Raw genomic sequence first — 20,573 nt, 5'->3', positions numbered from 1 at the left:
ATGAAAACACCATCTGGTTAAATATCCCCATAAAAGACTAAGTGACTAATTTAACCATATACATGTATATGTTTTTCATTGGATTTTGGCGGCCAATAAAGCGCCCTCATCTGTGACCTCCTGTTACCTTCATATTAGACTTAGTAGGCCCCCTAGTACATTATTGCTATCAATAAAAATCAAACATCTGGTTAAATATGCCCCTAAAGTGACTAATTTAACCATTATATGTTTTTTATTGGATTTTGGCGGCCATTTTGGAAAAAGCACTCACGGAAAAATTCTCAGGTTACGGGCTTTTTACCCAACAAATTCTTGTTCAGATAAATCATATGAGAACTTCTCGTTCTCCAAGTGGTACTTAGCTCAGTTTTAACCTGGTCTACCACCACCAACCCGTGAATCATCCTCGCTTGTATGACGTGTATAACCAGAAATGGAGGGTATCCAATGGACAACCTGAAATGATGTCATGTTTTTGGTTGTCTCTAAGATTTTTTTGGTTGCCCGCAATACTATAGGGTTTCTTTGAACTGCATTTATGAGATCATTTTAACATTTTGTTCTATTTTTTTTTGCATAAAATTGGCAATTATAAGATGAAATGTTCGAACTTTTTTTGCACTTTGTCCGCCGGACAAGCATTCTGTAATTTTAGGTCGTCCCCAATAAATGTTGAAAGTCCGGCTGCCAAACGCAATTTTGCCATAGAAGCTTTTTTTGGTGTCCATAATTTTGCTTTTGATGGATATTGCTTCCCCCGGGATTGCTTCTCAAGACTACCAACTTCAAAAGTAAGTTTACTGGACCTCTGTCAGCATTGAGCGTTTTGAGATATGGCAGATCAAAGTTCACACAGAGATCAAAATTAAAGTATATTTTTACATATCTGTGAAATACCCTTCTGGAGTTATAAGCAAAAAGGTCAAAGGTCGCGATTTGACCTACACAGGGGTCAAAGCCTGAAAATGCTCATATCTTCACCAAAATAGTCATGTTCATCATAGAAAAACCATGCAGAAAAAATAGTTGTATTGTGTATGGCGTATGTTGTTTCCTTACATGGGTAACCATGGCAACATAGCAAAAATGCCAGGTCTATATGTGATTCAATGGACATTGACCTTTGTGACCACGTTACCATGGTAACGAAACATCCTAGCTGGTTTTTTTTATAGAAGACGAACAATTTGAGTCAATTTTTATAAAAATCGGAGTATTTTTCAGGTTTCGACCCCTGCGGAGGTCAAATACTGACTTTTGACCATTTTGCTCATAACTCAAAGAAGGGAATGTCACAGATGGGCACAGTGTCATCGCCCCGATATCTTCATGGCAGAAATCGCCATGGTAGGTTGAATCCACCGCCACATATAGCCATTTTATATCGACCTGTTTAATTGTTTTGTGTCGCATCATGGGCCGAAGGACATCTGACTAAGGCTACTGACAATAGCCCCGATTAGCCCGGTTACTGTCCTCGCTGTGTGTTGGTCGAGTATGGTACACCATAGGTCATATGGTTTTAGACTACCTTCACGATTGGCATATACACTGCGCTATATAATTCGGCACATATAAATCAAACTTATTGTCAGTTTTGGACTCAAGACGCAAGCTAGTATCTCAAAGCGCAAACTAACGACTATCATATCTGTTAAAAATATATATTCAAGTGCAAGGAACCACATCTGGTTTCTTTATACGAAATCATTTACGGGAGGTATTGTGTATCGATCCCGTGTATTCATTTCAGTGTCTCTTGCTGTATAGTGTAATTATTAACCGGGCGATGTCGGTGTGTGGGTTATAAGTGTAATTTGGAGAACTTTTCAACAGCATTTGAGCAGTTTGAAATTTGACCTCTGTATGAACATTGACCTGCCATATACCCGGCCATATATCTCAAAATGCTCAATGCTGACAGATGTCCAGTAAACATATTTTTGAAGTTGGTGGTCTTGAGAAGCAATATCCACCAAACACAAAACTATGGACTCCAAAACAACGTCATACCCACTGACAGCCAGACTATCCAGGACAGTTAATAATGTCGAACGGTTGGTATTATCACATGAAATCAAGGCTTGATGATACAGACCACAGACTCACTTTTGATCATGGCTCTCTTTTTGTTATATCTGACTCAAGTTGAAAGCGCATTGGGCTATTCCAGTTCAAATCCACACTACCCCTGTGGAAGGCTTTGGAAATATCTTCCACAGGGGAGTATTTTTTTCAAATGGAATTGGAGTTAATAATTTTGAAACCCATACTCCCCCTGTATTATGGATTTACCTATATCTTCCACAACTGGGGTGAGTGTTTCAAATGGAAGTTACCTATTTGTTTATTCTATTCAAAACTTATACTCCCTATGTGGAAGACTAGCTAAATCTTCCACAGAGGTAGTGCTTGTTCGACATTCCGCTTGTCCGATACATACGCAATCAACACCAAAGACCAGATTACGTATACATGACTTTCAATGGAAAGATTGGGCTACAAAAACGATTCTCTTATAAACCATCTATGCACAGTTTCCACCTCGATACACCTGAGCACACAATTTCGCCCAAGCTAGCAGTGAATTGTCTCTACACAGTCTTTCATTACACTACACGGTTGGGTGCATAGCATCAAGGAGCTGTGTGAGATTCTAGTTGGAGAATAGGCCTCTGTGATTGGTTTTTCTCAAAACCTCAAGTGTTTCCTTTATCCAATCAGACATTGTTTTTATATCGAACGAAAGCTAACACTTCCCCCTAAAAATACTTTCTTTTTCATTAGGTCAACAGATAACGCAATTCAATGTTTATAGCAAGGCGAATGCGGTAAATCTGTTGAAAATAACCTATCAAAGTAGATTGTAAAAGTCAAAACCTCAAGTGTTCCTTACAATATTTTTCAAATTTTATGTCATTAAATGAAAGAGCACACTTATATTGTCCATATAGGCCTACTAGCGTTATTAGAATGAGCAATGGCCAATTGCAAATCTTGTGCAAAAAGTTCCTATTTTCGCCTGTTTTGTCATACGGTTGTAAATTCAATGAACTATGACTTTGCTAAAGACTGAGTGCTTATAAATTGATATGTTAGCGCTACTTAGGGCAGTAGGGCAGTTTACGGTGTCGGGCAAATGGAGTGTCGAGCTATCGGAGGGCGTCCGTTAACCATACTAGAATGTTCATCCAGACATTGTAACTTGTTTGAAAGCTTGGACGACACGCAATCAACACCAAAGACCATATTATTCAATAGGGTTAGCGCTACTTAGGGCGGTAGGGTTACCGGGTCGAACAAATGCAGTGTCGAGCTAACGGAGAGCGTCCGTTAAACGTACTAGAATGTTCATCCAGTCATTGTAATCTGTTTGGCAGTGTTTGAAATGAGCAATGAATACAAAGTCTAACAATATGATAACCTTTGGGGCCTATTTTTTGTTATTTTGACTCTGGGTTTGACTTAGTAAATCAATAAGCTATCAGTTAAAGGTTTATTTTTAGAAAATTGCATTTGACTACACAAGGTCCTGATAATATGATCACGTTTGTGCGGTTTTATTTTTTTTTAAATATCGGATGGTTACTACCATTCAAAATATTCTCCCTGTTCGATATGAAAGTCAAATGTGGTGGTTAAAGGGTCCTGGATGGTGCTTGCAAAGTTGCTGTACAGGCGCTTGGGTATTAGTTTGGTATCGGAAATTGGGCGGTTGGATCCCCATGTCAAGGGTGGGATAATGTGTAAACATGGAAGGAGGGAGGGGGGTTACGTAGAAGTAGAAAGGGGTCATTATATGAAGCATAATAAATAAGGTACCAGTTCATAAATCATGACCGTATATTTAAAGTGAGGGTCTAAATATCATGGTGACCATAGTGACTGCTAGGATGTTTTCCTTAACTTGAGATATCAATGACGGCAACTGATGCAGGATTAACCAAGTTATGAAACTAAAACCGATAGAATTCACATATTCAAAAGTTGCATACCTTCTGGTATTATACAAATGTGTATGCGTATCGTGCATGTCATGAGTGCACATGCCAATAACCTTATTTAGTCATGGTGAGTGCCGCGGACAATGACGGAAACTGAACATGATAAATTTTGAATTTGTACCTTTCATAGATTTTAGTTCCATAACTTGGTTATTTCTGCATCATTTGCCATCATTCATATCTCAAATTAAAGAAAACATCTTAGCGGACATTATGGTCACCTTGATTTTCGAAATCGACCTTCACTTTGGCTGTAAAGTCATGATTCAAGAACTGCTACTTTAATTTGTGCTAACTGTACGTACACTCCTAAAACATGCCCCTAGTATAATAAGCATAATTCTTAAACACTTGAGAATGTTCTTGAGATCTTATTGGTTCTTACCCGTGTGATATGACACGATATCACACACCTTAGCGCGTGTGTGTTGACGCGATACTCGTATGCGCTATTTGAACCAATCGGAATGTGCATAGCAACAACAGGACTGATCGATTTTAAGCCCTGGGTAATTCCTTGAAAAATGTAGGATTTAATTTGATAAAAATTTGGTATACTTATGATTAATATATTTATTTTCATTGAAATGTTTAAGAATGAGAATAAAGGTATTGTTTTTAGCCGCTGTCGTGCATCTATCGTCTCATATAACACGCGACATCATTATTTTTGGCGTAAAACAACTCGGCTTCGCCTCATTGTTTTACTTAAAATAATGATGTCGCCCGTGTTATATGAAACGATAGATGCACTCCAGCGGCTAAAAACAATACCTTTATTCTCTAAGTACACCCTACATGCCCTATAAAGTGCAAACCACGAAAGCCGGTTGAAGCTCCTAGCTGATTCCAGCTTTGCGGTGCAACAACCGCTCTAGTTTTGTTTTCTGTTCTTTTTTTGCAGGTCTATACTGAGTGCAGGAGAAAATGGCTTCAAGTATAGACAGAGCCATATTTGTTATAGATATACCATTCATAACAGAGGATGTTAGCCAACTGAAAGACAAGCTTGAATTGTATTTTGGAAAGGCCAAACATGGCGGAGGTGACATAGACACTGTTATTTGCCCTGTTGCAGGGAACTCAACGAAAGCAATAGTTGTTTTTGAATCAGCACAAGGTATGCACAAAAAAATGTATCATATCATTATAATAAAGATAATGAAGTTAATGTGATTGTTTATATTTTTAAAAACTTAAAAAAGAAAGAAAGAAAACACAAGCTTGATTTTAGCATTATTGTATAGCTATTTTGTTTACGTCGTACGTACGTGTCCTTTCATTGTCAGATATTTTAGGCAAGTTTTTGTCCCCATGGGATTCACTTCCCCCCGGACAGCGATTTGCTGGCTGTGCGTGTCTGCGAACGAAATTGTGTCATTGAGGTATTTTTGTCACTATATCATCTCCACCATGGCCGGCAAATAATTATTATCATAGCTTTATGATAATGATAATGGTATCTAATCACGCAAAAAGACAAATAACAATACATTTGACGCATTTCAATATTTTACTTACATTTGAAAAGTAAGCATAAATAATAATAATAATAGAAATGTTTTTATGTTTTTTCAGTTGCTCATGCAGTAGTACAATACGGAGCTCACACCTTTGAAGACGAAGATGTAGACGTGACCAAATTGCCCCCCGTGAGTATTAGTTCCACCTGAAATCAGCAAGCAGATTTTAAAGCCTTAACGTACAATCTTTTTTCAGAATATACTTTTTATTTTTTTCAAAACCGATTTTTGGCATATTTGTAATACTTACACATGTTCCAACTTACATCTATGAGCAAACGGGCTATTCCCACTTGGTCCAATCCCATTTGGTCCAATCCCACTTAGTCCAATCCCATTTGGTCCAAATCCCACTTTGTCCAGACCCAGTTAGTCCAATCTCACTTAGTCCATGTCCCACTTGGGCCATGTCCCACTTAGTCCATGTCCCACTTAGCCATGTCCCACTTAGGTCATTCCCACTAGGATTCGCCCTCTTTGTAGTAAAACGGGATGATTTTCTGTTGGTCCGACATTATAATCATAATTTTGCAGATTATGATAATATGTCGGAATGATCGCAAATCTTAGTCTCCTATGAAGCCAGTGTGGTTACGCTCTCTCCACACATGTAGAGGGAGCGTAACCAAACTGGCTGCGTAGGAGACTAACTCTGAGGCCACACTAGGCGTCCTAGGCGCGAGATATTTCGAGTGATAGAGGTGAAGTTTATGATGTTGTTTCTTTGCAAATTTCCAATGTTTTTCACGTCCAAATGTATTGGGAACTTTCATAATGATTGCATATTAACTATTTTATCATTTTGGAAGAAAAAAAGAAAAATCTAAAAATTTAAAAAGATCGTAAATTAAGACTCTACGACATAGTGTCGAATTATCCTAAATGCTTTTTGAATGGTATGGCTTTCCTACAATTGTTATTCATTCCAAAAATATAACTGGTGCTCTAGCTAACCTGGTATCGTTTGTAAATATTCTTTATATTCCTTAAAGTTAACAATATACCACTAAGGATAAAGTAACGTTTTATTAAACTAAAATATATGACGCAGAAATATGAGACGCAATAAAGAAAAACTACTAAGCAATATTTGACAATTTTACGGTTTGCACATTCTGACTCTTTTCCAGATATATTCGCTCGTTGAGGTAGACTTAGAGCAGTATTACTGGGATATTGTACCTCGGGAAAAGGCATCCGCCTTTATCAATTCCTTGGCAGAAGAACTTGACATCAAGAACGTTTCCCGCCACAAACTGAGAGGTAGTTACCATCAACTGGAAAGCATCAACAAAGACATACTAAAACTAGCTGGCATTGGAGTAACTCAAGGCGCATCTGCTGAACTAGAATCAACGGGAATTCTTGACAGAAGTGTGGAAGTGGCCAACATTCCTTTCCTGACGGACGATGTGGCGAAGCTGAAGGCACGACTTAAGGATGCTATCGAACAGGCTGGCAAAGTCAAAGTTGAGGGTGTTATCTCGCCTATCAAAGGGAATATGGCGCGAGCAATTGTTGTGTTTGAGTCGACTGAAGGTAAAAATCAAATCCTTTTTCAAACACCCAATTACACTAAATTATATGGTTACCTAATCAAATATCATTCCTAAGTCTCAACTATTAGCTCGTTGGCTGCAGTTTTAAAATTACCATTTTGTGTGTGTGTGGCAATGGGGACTTTGCCTTTAAAATTTAGGTTATATTGATCAAATTTCCCAATCATAGTGCATTGTAGGAATGCCTTTAAGCCTCCTCTGCTAATCGGGATTCATCGGCAAATTAAGTGTACTACACTTGACCCAAGAAACAAAAGGGTATAGATACTATGGTACCTCTCAAACGTACAACATTTGAAAATGAAAAGAAAGTTGGATACATTAAAAGTATATAGCACATCAGGTTTCGGTTCTTAATATTATTAAGTTATGTTTAAATTCCCTGACTTTGCAATCGAATTTACTGCAAATGAAATGGCTAAACATAGTCTGATAGTGAACTTGGTGAAGTTGATCTTAATATGTTTGGATTGTTGGCGTTTATTTTTTAGATCGCGATAACTACCACCAAGAAACTACTCACCAATTTGATGGAGAAGAATTGAAACTTCATATCCCACCAAAGGTACAGTAAATTACTATTCCCTTTTTGTCTCGCCTGAACTTTGTTCGCAAAGAAACTATGCAATCACTATATCTGCCCGTAGGTATGTGTGTATGTTTGTTTATGTTATCAATTTAAGTAAAGTTTCGTAAAATAGATTCGGAAGTACCATTACTAGGAAACTCAAACAATGATCATTGGGTGGGGAGGGACTTAGTTATAATACCCTGAAGGATGGCGAGGTCAAAGGTCATTTAGGGGTCAAATTTAAGGCAACTATGATTGGGATCAACGTTGGTGGATTTAAACCCAAAGAGGAGGAAACATGTTAAAAGCAAAGCAGAGATCACTTGGGGTCAAAGTTCATGTAGGGATCAAATTTCGAAATTGCTCCGATTAGACTCAATGTTGGTTAAATTGTCAATAATAAATTCAGGCGAGACTTCAGTAGCATAGCTGCTCTTGTTCAGTCATACGCGTGTAGGTGTATTTTGGCTTGTGCATGATTGAGGGTGGATGTGGTGTGTAGAGGTAGGTAGAAATAGGCCGGGGAAATAGGCAAACACTAACGACCTGGCATTCCAGCTGGAATGTAGATGTAAAGTTGAAAAATGGTATACCAGGCTGATTGTGCAGTCATCAGAAGTAGGCAAGACAATTTGACTATCGTTGGTGTTTGCCTATTGCTATTCATCTTCACACCTTCCAAAACATTTGAATTACTGACACAATGTAAAGGTGTTGACCGATAATTTTCATGTCGAAAAAGGGGGGCCCTGAAATTTTCGAGGGCAGTAAAGGGGGGCACCGAAAAATTTTCACGATAAAATTTTTTTGCATCAGGCCCCCCCCCCCCCTTACAAGTGTTTGTGAACGGTCCCTAAAGGTTCTTTTTATACGAAACATGTCAATGAATGTGTTTTTTGTATGATGGTGGCACATCGGGTTAGGAAACAGTTAACATCGAGTTAGGAAACAGTTAACATTCTAAGAGCTTTTGTATGTTTTCCTTGCCTTAATAGGTTTTTCAGATATCATCGATAAGCTTAGAGAAATTCTATACAGAACTGATTCCAAAAAGAAAAGTAGCATCAATTCATAAGCAACTCACAGGAAAATTTGGATCTGAAGTTTCATTTAACGGTACAGAAATCGAAGCACCATTCGATAATCTGTTAGACGTGGTTGGTGTTTGGATGGAGGCAGCAGGATTGCCACAACCAAAGAAATCTGCAGCAACGGATATAAGAGAGAAAGAAGATGAATCTGGACAACAAATCGAAGAGGAAGAGGAAAACAGGGCCCCCCAACGATCGTTATCTTCTGAACCCGAAGAAAGCTGGGTTAAAGTAAATGCAGATGGAACCGAAGATCAACCAGCCGATGATGAAGTTGGAAGACTAGCAGATGATATGCAAATGCTGGATATTTCAAGTAAACCCGAAGAAGTTAAGACAAAGAGGAAGGCTGAGGAAAGTGATGACTTACAACGCAGTGAAGACGAAAATGATGATGTTAAAGATGTAGAGTGCAACCGTCAAAAAGACTATCCATTAGCGCTTGAACCAAGTACCCCAGTGGACAAGCCGCCAAGAACGGATAACATTATGGGTGAAGGGGAAGAGGATTCGCAGTTGAAAGGCAAAGAGCATTTCCAGAAAAGAAAATTATCTGATACTGAAAATGATGATACAAAATATGGGCAACTTCCAGTAATGGTGCCACACGAAGTACTCGATGACAACGATGTTGTTGAAGTTGTGAATAGTGGTGGGAACGCTGACATAAAGAAGAATGGTGCCCATGAAGAAACGCGTCAAAGTGTTAACCACAGTGATTTACCCTCCGTCCAATCGGACAGAATTGGTTTCGATGCTTCAGGATACACCCCACCTCATCCGGATGCTACCACATCAACTCAAGAATCGGACCAACGAGACACAATTAATCAAGACAGCAAAACCGTTGATGCATATGACGACAACGATAAACCAAGTACTACTTCACAAGACGCTTTCTACAATGGAGCGGACGACAACGAAGAAAACTTGATGGGTGTTCTAGGCCCAAATGCAGACGAGTCTTCACGAGAAAGAATCGGTAATGAAAAGATCGGTGGTAGCGAAGAAAACTTGATGAGTTCTCCAAGCCAAAATGTAGAAACCAATAATAAAAATACCAGTGGCAACGAAGAAACCTTGATGGTAGATACAAACCAAAATGCAGTCGAGTCTTCAGGAATTGGAAGCGATAATAGAAAGACCGGTAGCACCGAAGAAAACTTGATGGGCATTTCAGGACAAAATGCAACAGACTCTTCGCAAGTACGAAGCGATGATAAAAAGCCCAGAAGTGTACGTGTACTTGCTCCTTCATTTAATGCGGTGGAATCAACGTCAGAACTTCCTGGTGGAAAAGATTTGGAAACGTCGGGGAAGACCTCACAGGCTAAAGGACCACGCAAGGATGAGTCCGAATCAAATGAAATTGAGAATGCTGAAACCCCAGGCCAACCTGAAGATAGAGAAATGCCAGGTTGTCATGACGATGCCACATTTTCAGTTGCACCCATAACAAATAAGGACACGGTAGAAGATTCTGATTCTTCTGTGCATAACAACAAAGCTGAGGAAATATTACCAGATGAAAAGTTCCAGTATAAGCCAAAAACTAGTGTGACAAATTTGATTAATTTCCAAACTAAACTTCAAAAATTACGTGGTAGTTCTGAGGCAACGGAGGAAGGTACAGAAGCTCCCATGTTAGACAACAGCGAATCACAAATAGCCACAAAAACTACCACAAGCCAAGGCTACGATGATGAGACTCCGAAGGACGAGAACTTGTCGGCTAACAAACAATTAAGGCCACAAGATAGACCACAAGGGAGTTTAACACCAGGCACTACCTCCGAAACCAACCCGGCATCCCACTCTTCTAAGTCAAGTGAAAGAGAGCCAGGCGCTTCTGTCCAATCAACAGGAAAAGATGCTGCCTCAGTAATAAGTCAAGACTATGATAGCACGCCTAATGAGAACGACGAAACACCTGAAGATGACGCTGATGTTCAGAAAAGTACTCACAAAGGCACCCAAGATAATGAGCAATTAGAACGACAGCAACAACGCTCACAAGGCGATGGAACACAAGCAAGAAGATATAAAGACGATGTTGCTAGCAAGTCTGTCAAAGATATAGAGAATCAAGAACCAGACATAGCAGCGAACAAAGTTTTAGCCACGAAACGAGGTGATCTACAACGTGAGCAATCTGTAAGAGGAAAAGAGAGCCATGAGAAAAACAGAGTTCCCGGCGCGGCCAAAGCTGAGCTGAGATCTAAAGATGATCATTCTGCCACAACTAAATTTCAACCAGGTGTTACGGTATTTGAAAAAGCTTCAACGACGTTGGATGAAAAGGAAATGCAAAAAGCTGAAAGCAGTAGCTCAAAAAGAAAACCTGATAAGGATGGTAGCACTTCAAAGCAAATAGATCACAAGCAGACAAAGCTTGGTTCGAAGAATACAAGTTCATCCAGTAAATATGAAACGTCGACTGAGCACCCACCAGGTGGATCACGTTTAGTCCGGCAGAATGACCTCCAGACACAGAGTGGTAGTAACAGTCTTACCGGCAGCAAATTATCCGCACCAGAGCCAAAAGAAGCACCGGATCTTTCAATTGAAGACTACGTATCTATCGACGCAATTACATACAAGTGTTTGCGTAAGACGTCTGATGACCAGCTGCAGAAAATCAGGACCAAATATAATGTGCTTACTGAAATTCAAACGCCAGATGTAAACAAACCAGCTGACCAAATAGCGGTTTTCAAACCGCAAAAGAAGGCGTCAAAAGAAGATCAAATGAATGCAAAAGAAGAATTCATAAAGCTTTACCAAGACTTATTTTTCGCCGTGAAACGTGTATCGTTGAAATGTGATGGCCTTCCACAAAATAAAGCAGCAGCAGCTCAACAAGAAACGGAACGCAGAGTGCAAAACGTGGTCATACAAAAGGATACCCAAGGGTTCCTATTTTGTGGAAAGGAAAATGATGTTCAAAAAGCAGTTTCCATTTTCAGAGAAGCAGCAGGTATTCAACCTAAACCTAGAAAACTTAAGCGGAAAACCTCGTCAGATTTCGACGCCGATGGTAGCGATGAGTATTATTTTTCTGCTAATCAAGAAACACGTGGACGAAGGGAAGGCAATGTACCTAGCAGCTTTCCATCCGCTTTCTGTTCAAAGGAGGGACTACAAATGATTATTTTACAAGATGATATAACAAAACAGAAGGTTGACATTATCGTGAATGCAGCCAATGGGCGTTTGGATCATGGCGGAGGTGTTGCAGGAGCCATTTCTCGGGCGGCGGGATATCAGCTTCAACAAGATTGTAACAATTTTATGTACAATCGTAAACCTTTGCAAATCGGACAATGTGTTGATACCAAAGGGTACAGATTACCATGTAGGTACATAATTCATGCAGTAGGACCTGTTTATCAAAGACAAAATAGTCCCGACCGTGCTAATGTGTTCTTTGACTCTCTGCTGACAACTTTCATGAACATTCTTGGACTGGCTGAAGCAAAAGGAGCCCAAACAATCGCCATTCCACTGATAAGTTCGGGTAACTTTGGCGGACCAAAGACAATCTGTGCAAATGCACTTGCCTCAGCGTTGTACAACTTCAGCAGCTCACCACAGAGAAGAAACCTGCAGCAAATATTCCTTGTGAATATAGATCAAGAAGCAACAACGACATTGCAGTCTAATTTTGGTGGGTTGTTTCTTTCGGCAGAAGACAAAGATGAGGCGCAAATTGAATCACAAAGCGTTTTGCAGCAGATCCCAAGCAAACCAGCAAAGTATACGACGAACGAAGGAATAGAAGTAGTTGTCGTACAGGGTGACATAACAAAGGGAAGTGTTGAAGTTATCGTGAATGCTGCAAATAGTAAGCTACTTCATGGAGGAGGAGTTGCTGGTGCAATAGCACATGCTGCAGGGAAACAAATTCAAGATGAGTGTGATCGCATCATATCCCAACGTGGACGTCCCTTAGATGTAGGTGAATGTGAAGTAACTGAAGGATACAATCTGAAGCGTAAAGTGATTCACGCAGTAGGGCCAATTTACGACAAACATCGTTCGGACAGGGAGTTCTTTGACAAGTTGAAGAAGACATTTATTGCAGCTATACAACACGCAAACCTACCCATCGAAGCCAAACAGGTCGCCCTTCCTCTCATCAGCTCCGGTATATTTGGTGGACCGAAACAACTTTGTGCTAGAGCACTTGCAGAAGCAGTGAAAGAATTTAGCAAGAATGAGAGAAATCTAGTCCTCAAACGAATTTACTTGGTTAATATCGACAGTGAGACAACTGACGCTGTTCGTCGAGCCTGTGGGACCTTCCTTGCTGGTGGCACCCCAACAGGAGACGATGCAACACGTGAGGACCACGAGAATTTGGTACCCGGTGTAGGAGCTGATAGCGCTAGTGGGTTTTGCCTCAGGTCTAATAAGGGCATTATGTTGTGTGTCTCGCGTGGTGATATTGTCAAACAACAAGTAGATGTCATTGTGAATCCGACTAGTCCAACTCTACGACACGACGGAGGAGTAGCAGCGGCGATCTCTGATGCAGCAGGAATCAAGCTACAAGTTAATTGCAACCACATATTCAAAGAAGTGCGAAAGAACCAACCCTTGGTCGTCGGCGAAACAGTCGTTACACAAAGCTTTAACCTTCAATGTAGCAACATCATCCACACCCTTGGACCAACCTTTGACAGAGAAAGGCCTAATGTGTTTTGCGAGACCTTGCAGCAAACCTACGGTGCTTGTTTGCAACTTGCCAACAGTACCATGAAAGTAAAGACTATTGCGTTTCCTCTGATAGCTTCTAGTACCGTCCCGAGAGAAACATGTGCTAAAGCCTTTGCTGATGCGATACATGAGCTAGACCAACCAGAAGTTGACATCAATTTGAAAAAGATCATCATGGTAACCAAGGACGACCATTCTTTCACAGCTGTGCAAAATATCCTGAGTGCGTATTTTTCGCCCCAGCCTACATCAAGTACAGGAGATGTTTCTACTCCCGTGGAATATTTCGAGGAGAGGTTTGCTGAATATGTATTTAAAACGGCAGAAAATATGGAGATCAGAGTTAGAACAGACGATGTAGCAAAGCAATCCACAGATGTTATATTCAACTACACTGATGAAAAAATGACAAATGCAGGAACAATTTCAAAACAACTATGTACCGTAGCAGGTCTTGATCTACAGAAAGAATGCAATGAAAGGCTAAAGAAAAGAAAAGTCTTCAGCAAGGGTAATTACTTGTCAACAAAAGGTTTCCAGTTGCCTTGTAAGCGCGTATTACATGTATCAATTCCAACTGAACATGGTGAATCAGATCAAGATTTCACTGCATGGTTAACAGGCGTCTACGTGGGCTGTTTCTTATTCGCTCATACAACACTGAAAGCAAAGACCATTACAGTTCCGTTGATCGATTCAGGTGGCTCTCCAGACATGTCGAATGTTTATGCAACAGCCCTTGCATCTGCCTTAAAGCAATTCAGCAAGCAGATACATTTAAGTAGAAGTTCTGTTACCATTTACGTGGTTAACATTGCACCTGCAACCACGGCAGTCGTCAGAAGAGTATTTTCAGATTCCTTTAATCTGGTAGACGATGCAAAACAAATGCAAGCACCGACTACTATCAGGAAGAGCAACGAACAAGGAAGAACCCCAGTAATAACCAATCAACCTGCAAGAAGTCAATTTCGGAGTCCTCATGATGAACCAAACAAACTGGACGCAGCATCCAACAACCAGGCGGTACCTACATATCCGAGAACATCGACTAAGGGTGGCACGTTGTTATCATTAACCAATACCATGAATAAGTGTGAAATATGCAACACTACGAAAGAAAAAGTACATAGTCTCGAAGGATGTCTGCATAAAGTCTGCTTATCATGCATACAAGCACATATAACACCGAACTCCACATGCCAGAAATGTGGATCATTGTATGGCTGGCTGACAGAACCAACCTGTGGTGGAACGATGAAGTACTACAAGACCAATAGATGGCGGATAGGAGGAAATGACTCCATCGTATTGGACTTCCACATCCCATCGGGTATCCAGAACGTAAGTTAAATGTTAAGTGTAGATATTTCCTTTGAAATTGAAAGTTTGAAATATTATGGTTTTCTGTTGGTAAAGTGAATTGGTTAATGCAATTTTCTACAATTTGTGCATAAATTAGGTGGATTAATACATGTAGAGTATAGTATAATAGAGCTCAACAATGAAGCAGTTATTAGGTGACTTAATACATACAGCAAAAGAATTAAGGTACCAAATATTTTCACCCATGTATCCTAAATACCGACAGATATGTCATAATTAGAACAAACAGGCAATAGCTGCATATTTTTAGCTCAGACTTAAGACCTTATTGTTGAAATCGATCAAGAAAATAATGTTACGGTGATCCAAAATCTCAATGAAGATGCAAATTCAAAAGTTGCAGATTGCGCCATTGGATGACATATTTGTCTTTTTGCAATGTTGTGTAGGGTATACAGGGATGAACAGAACTGGTACCTTATTATTATTTCTGTCTGTATGTAAAGCATTGTATATACTACATGTTGGAAAGCCTGAATGGAACTGATACCACGCTCTTTGTACGAGGAAACTGATGTTGTTTGGATTTATATTGTCATCACAAAATGATGAATTTATAGGAATCCCATTTATATATTGTAAAAACTCGACAGTTAGCATGTGCTTATTATCGAGCGCTTTTGAAAACATGACATTTGACCAAAGTTCGGCGCTTTACCAACTGATCTAATGGAGCTGAGACACACATTTGCAGGTTTACTTGTTCGTATATAACTATGTGTATCGATGATTTGCTCAAAACCCTTGACACTTTTGTGGATGGGGCTCTTCATGTTTGCATGTTTTAAAAGCGCTCGATAGTAAGCACATATGCTAACTATCGAGTTTTTACGGTACATCGATGAAAATAGATTGTTGTCATCAGAATAAAAAGAAAAACTGTAATAAAAGAACAGCAACCAAAAGATTTTTTTCTCCATAACAGAATACGCACCCTAACCCCGGAGGAAAATTTCTAGGAATGACGACAACTGCCTACTTGCCTGATACAGAAGAAGGACTTGAAGTACTTCCCCTGATTCGATGGGCGTTCCTGAATGATCATATGTTCCAAATATCAGCGACACCATCTGGAGAACGTGATCGTCTGGTGATAGGAGATATACCACTGAAGTACAGAACGCATGGAGGATTGTAAGTTTATACTGTCCTACATTTAAGTATTTGGTTTTTTTTTACTGGTTTTAATTTGATTTGCAAATTGTAGTTAATACTAGCGCCTAGAAACCTGCTTACGTTTATAGAACGTCTCAACATAATGTTGCCTTATTTACTGAAGAGAACGTTGATATGTTCGATCCTATAAACAAATACCTATGTTCATAATCATGATAATGGTTTCATGGAATAAATTCAGATGTATTTTAAGGGGTTAGCATGGTTATTAGCAGGGCTTGAAATAAGCAGGAGCAAGGGGCAAATTTATCCCTGCTAAAAGGCAAAATGCCCCTGGTTCTGAAACAGAACTGTGTGTATTTGTATAGACCAGGGACAATATTTACACAAAAACACCCAAAATTGCTCCTGGATCTGAAATCCTTATTTCAAGCCCTGGTTATTAGTACCCTAATCAATCAATAATCAAACCCTGATATTCATATACTGCTTAATTAAACAAACTAAACTATTCATGTCGATTATGCCTCATAATGTGGTTAATGAGACCAGGAAGACGGGCAGCGTTTCAGCAACTTGGCTATTTTTAAAATATCGTGCACCGTATTGAACTGGTAACTTTTGGTGTATTCTATATAAAATGGTTATTCATTTACTCCTATATATTTATATGTTCCTACTTTACAGCATCAACGCCGGATATCCAGACTCCAAATATCTCCCAATGGTTAAAAAGATAGTGAAGGAAAAACAGGAATCTTGTACGCAAGGTGACGGAAGTACAGAGGCTTGAACTAAGCTGACGTTCACTGCTTTTCTGGTTTGGTGATTAGTTTCAATAACAATGCATTTGATAACCGACTTCAAAGACCTGAAACTATACAATATATGTAATTCTTGATTCACTGAAAAAACACCTTACCGAAGCACTTTTCACTCTAATGTGGCAGCGACGTCAGAACGTTGAGACAGCTGTGCCGCGAGAGCATCTATGCGGCGTCTTTATGAGAGCACACCACAAAATCAGCGCGCCATTTGTGCAACCCTACTTGTTCCGGTAAAATACGAAAACCTCTTGAGGTATTGACTTATAAATCAGAGAGAGTAGCGAATTATAGCTTAGATAAAAGTGAAAAGCCTATATGCATGAATTTGAATCGCCAAAAAAGTCGCATTTTTATAATTATCGAGAAAAGAGGTCCGCGAATTTAAAAAGTGGGCAGAAACATGTTTGCAGTCTTTAGAGCATGTCAAAAGCAGCGAATGCACTGCTTACGGGCTCTTACCGGGAGAACGAAGTGGAAGACTATCCATACATTGGAACATACGTTAAACTTTCATCGATTTGTAATTGACTGGTTATGATGAAATATCTCAAAATACCGCGAAAAGGTTTCAAAACGATCAAAGAAGACAGGCATTTTTACAAGAATTTAATGGGGCAAGTATTTAGTGGCGTGCTCATTTTAAAATTACTTGTGTGCGCGCGCCACAGATCGATATAAACCTAGATACTAGTAGCTAAAGGACCACTCACAGGACGAGTTAGCTGGAGGAATGGAGGCTTTATGCAAATTATGAGATTCATCTTTATGTCTGTGACGTCATTTTTTGGCAAAATTATTTGTGCCGAAAAAATGACGAACATTTGCACTTTTCTTTCCATTACTGTTTATATTGCGAAGAACCATAGCCATTATGTTAGTCCAATATGTAAATATTTAAACCGACGACACTGTGTTTACAATAGCTAAATAAGCTGCATTTTCACTCGCAGGGGTGACAGTCACAGCCATTTCGCCTTTCACAAACGACTTGACCTTTTGAGGTCATTTAGTAGACTCTTTTACCAGTCGTTTTGTTTTCGCAACAACAGTTTGCCCTTTGAAACGTGAATTTCGACGTAATGTGGTAGTTTTATGGCATGTAAAACTGTAGTCATAAAGGTGAACACTGATGGCGCTATTGATCTTAAATCCTGTTTGCGTCCTTAGAAATTTTCAAAAAACTTTCAATCAAACAGCAGGCGAAACAGCCGACGTACGTGGTGGGTGCGAAACATTCTTGCAACCAGACGCCAAGCTTTTGATTCGGTGGTGTCTGCAAAACCGGAGTGATTATGACACGCGGCACTTAGACACTAGCTAACTCTAACTGCCTTGGTTCACGCCAATGTTTTGAACGAACGCTATTTGAAGCTGTGCCCCAATGAAATGCGCATTGACATCACTGGTACTGGATTGATGCTGTGATTTATCAAAAATATTTATATGTTGCAATGAAATCGGACAGCGCTAGATGGTAGATTGTATCAGCATTATCCTGTATAGTGTTTTATTATTTTGTTCGTTTCAAAAAGTCTACTTACAGATTTAAGCATATAATTTGGATGCAGGATTTTCAACTTTCTCCGTGCCATTAGGCCTATTTTAAGATAACCTGTACAGTAGAACTGATAAACCCGAATAAATATCGGTGTTTTTACTCAGATGTGTATTGAATACCAGTGTCACATACGAAGCATGTATATAGAAACTGGTGCAGAAAAAATGTCGCATTATTTAGTTTTGCTTTTGAGTTAAATACGTGATTTTTTTTTCATATTTCATGTTAATACAATTAGATGAACACGGTGTGATTTAAGTTGTTATCAGAGAAGCCTACACACATGAGATTGGATTTACTAGCAAAAAGCTTTTGGCGAACAAGAGACACCATAATCATGATATTACTTTATTAAATAAAGAATAAATGTGACCCGTTCTGACAAAATCAGGAACAAGTCGCATTTTTGACATTTCATGATTTGAATAAAAATGTAAGCACGGGACTTTTAAAATGATACCAAAATTATATATAGCATCAATACTTTTCAAGATATGGATAATTTTATAAATGATACCTTAATATCTTTAACTCAGGATTGAATAGGGATTATCATAGTTCAACTTATTATTGATTGAATAAACCTCCTTTTAAGGATTTGAAAGTCCACTTAGTCCCAAGGTCAAATACCATGAAATTTTGAATTCCAAAATTTGATATTTTTTTTTACTCAAAAGCATGCCTGGCGACTTGTTCCGGGTTTTGTTGGAGCTGGTCCCAAATGGTTTAATTTAAACGTGTATGTGAAAGCTTGTGAACTCCAAGCATGCCAAGTAGTTCGCAAGTAAATATCTCAAAAAAAGTAACTAACCCCCCTTAAATAATGACCATTATTATATTACAAATCTGTAAAATGCGTTGGAAGCTAAATTTATTTCTGCACATTTTGACACCTCATTTGTAGCAATTGACTAAATATTGACGTCACAGCGTGCATTTAAATCAATGTAAGCCAAGATTTGAAAGTTTGTTACTACTATTAATGTTAATCTGGACCTCACTACATTAAATTGACCGGTGTTTTATTGTTTTTTGGGCTATCGTATCAAATGAGGTGTCAAAATGCGCAGAAATAAATTCTACTTCCAACGCATTTTACAGATTTGTAATACAATAGCCCCTTTTTGAATAATGGCCGGGGGTTAGTTACTTTTAATATTTAAAGACTCTAAAGAAAGATTACTAATTGTGCGTGGGGTGGGAGCAGGGTTTCTTTAAGCATTTTGCTGTAGGGGTATTTATAATATTCAAAAGAAATTTACCCTTTCAATTGTGATTTTATCCTCTGAAAGGGTATAAAATATTGTCCAAAGGGTACTTTATTTTATTTAAAAATGTATGTCTTAATTTTGGCATTACCTTATATGTAAGCAATTTCACTGAATAAAGCTTATGAATCACATGATATCATTATCATAATAAAAGGGTAAATGTCTTTGTCTTTTTGACAACATTCATACAATTCAATGCTTATTATGTATAGACTCCCATTACCCCCAAATGAAAGTTGAAATTGTGAAATTATTGTCAAATCAAATAATGATTTATAATGCGATATTTGAACGCGTACGTTTTTATAAGTTTGTACGCGTTTATTAATATTTTGGATTTAAAAGGGCACACAAAGTGCGTGAAGGCTTAAATACGCGCGATTTTTGCGTTGATGAAAACCCTGAGTGGGGGTTATTTGTTTGAAAGTAGCCATCTACTAGTATTATGTGCCGCAGTTCGGCGATACCCCTCGTGTCCTTTTTTTGGTGGGCAGTAAACACGTGCATCCATGGGATATGTGTCGCATTTCGGATGCATATTCCTCAAAACTTAAAGCACTTAATTTGAACCAAATTTGGTGCTTTTTAAAAAGAAATACGTCGCAAGTTTTACTTGTTAATACGGGTAGAAAAAAATCAGAATTCCAGACTGTGTTGCACATCCCGTATTACTCCCAAAACGTGTAAATTGTGTACACAATTCTTTAGGGCCGTTTGTGGATGTGTTTTTTTCCTTTAGCATTTTCCGCAGGACTGATTGTTATATAATGTTAATACATAATATAGGCCTACATGGTTGTTTTAAATTAATGTTTATAAACAGAGTCAAGCTAGCTTTCAAGCTGACTGCAGTAACGTAAAAAATGTTCAATGCAAATCGAATGTGGACCTGCAGTAACTTGAACGAAATGTGTTTCAAAGGGGACCGTTCAATATTAGAATTGT

General features: G+C 38.9%; 1 protein-coding gene across 1 annotated transcript in view; it reads left to right on the top strand.

The window, feature by feature from the left end:
* Positions 1-16,777, top strand: part of LOC140148235 (uncharacterized) — a 17,402-nt gene extending 625 nt beyond the window's left edge. The window contains exons 2-8 of the mRNA XM_072170106.1: positions 4,912-5,127; positions 5,586-5,659; positions 6,661-7,069; positions 7,581-7,654; positions 8,656-14,814; positions 15,782-15,990; positions 16,660-16,777. Coding sequence (XP_072026207.1) covers positions 4,935-5,127; positions 5,586-5,659; positions 6,661-7,069; positions 7,581-7,654; positions 8,656-14,814; positions 15,782-15,990; positions 16,660-16,765 — 7,224 coding nt within the window. The 5' untranslated portion in view covers positions 4,912-4,934 and the 3' untranslated portion in view covers positions 16,766-16,777. The remainder of the gene's footprint in view (positions 1-4,911; positions 5,128-5,585; positions 5,660-6,660; positions 7,070-7,580; positions 7,655-8,655; positions 14,815-15,781; positions 15,991-16,659) is intronic.
* Positions 16,778-20,573: the final 3,796 nt, after the last annotated feature.

This window comes from Amphiura filiformis, chromosome 3 (assembly GCF_039555335.1).
Source record: "Amphiura filiformis chromosome 3, Afil_fr2py, whole genome shotgun sequence".
In the NCBI taxonomy this organism is placed as follows: Eukaryota; Metazoa; Echinodermata; class Ophiuroidea; order Amphilepidida; family Amphiuridae; genus Amphiura; species Amphiura filiformis.
Note: the sequence above shows the minus strand (reverse complement) of the source record. Positions and strands in the feature narration are given on the sequence as shown.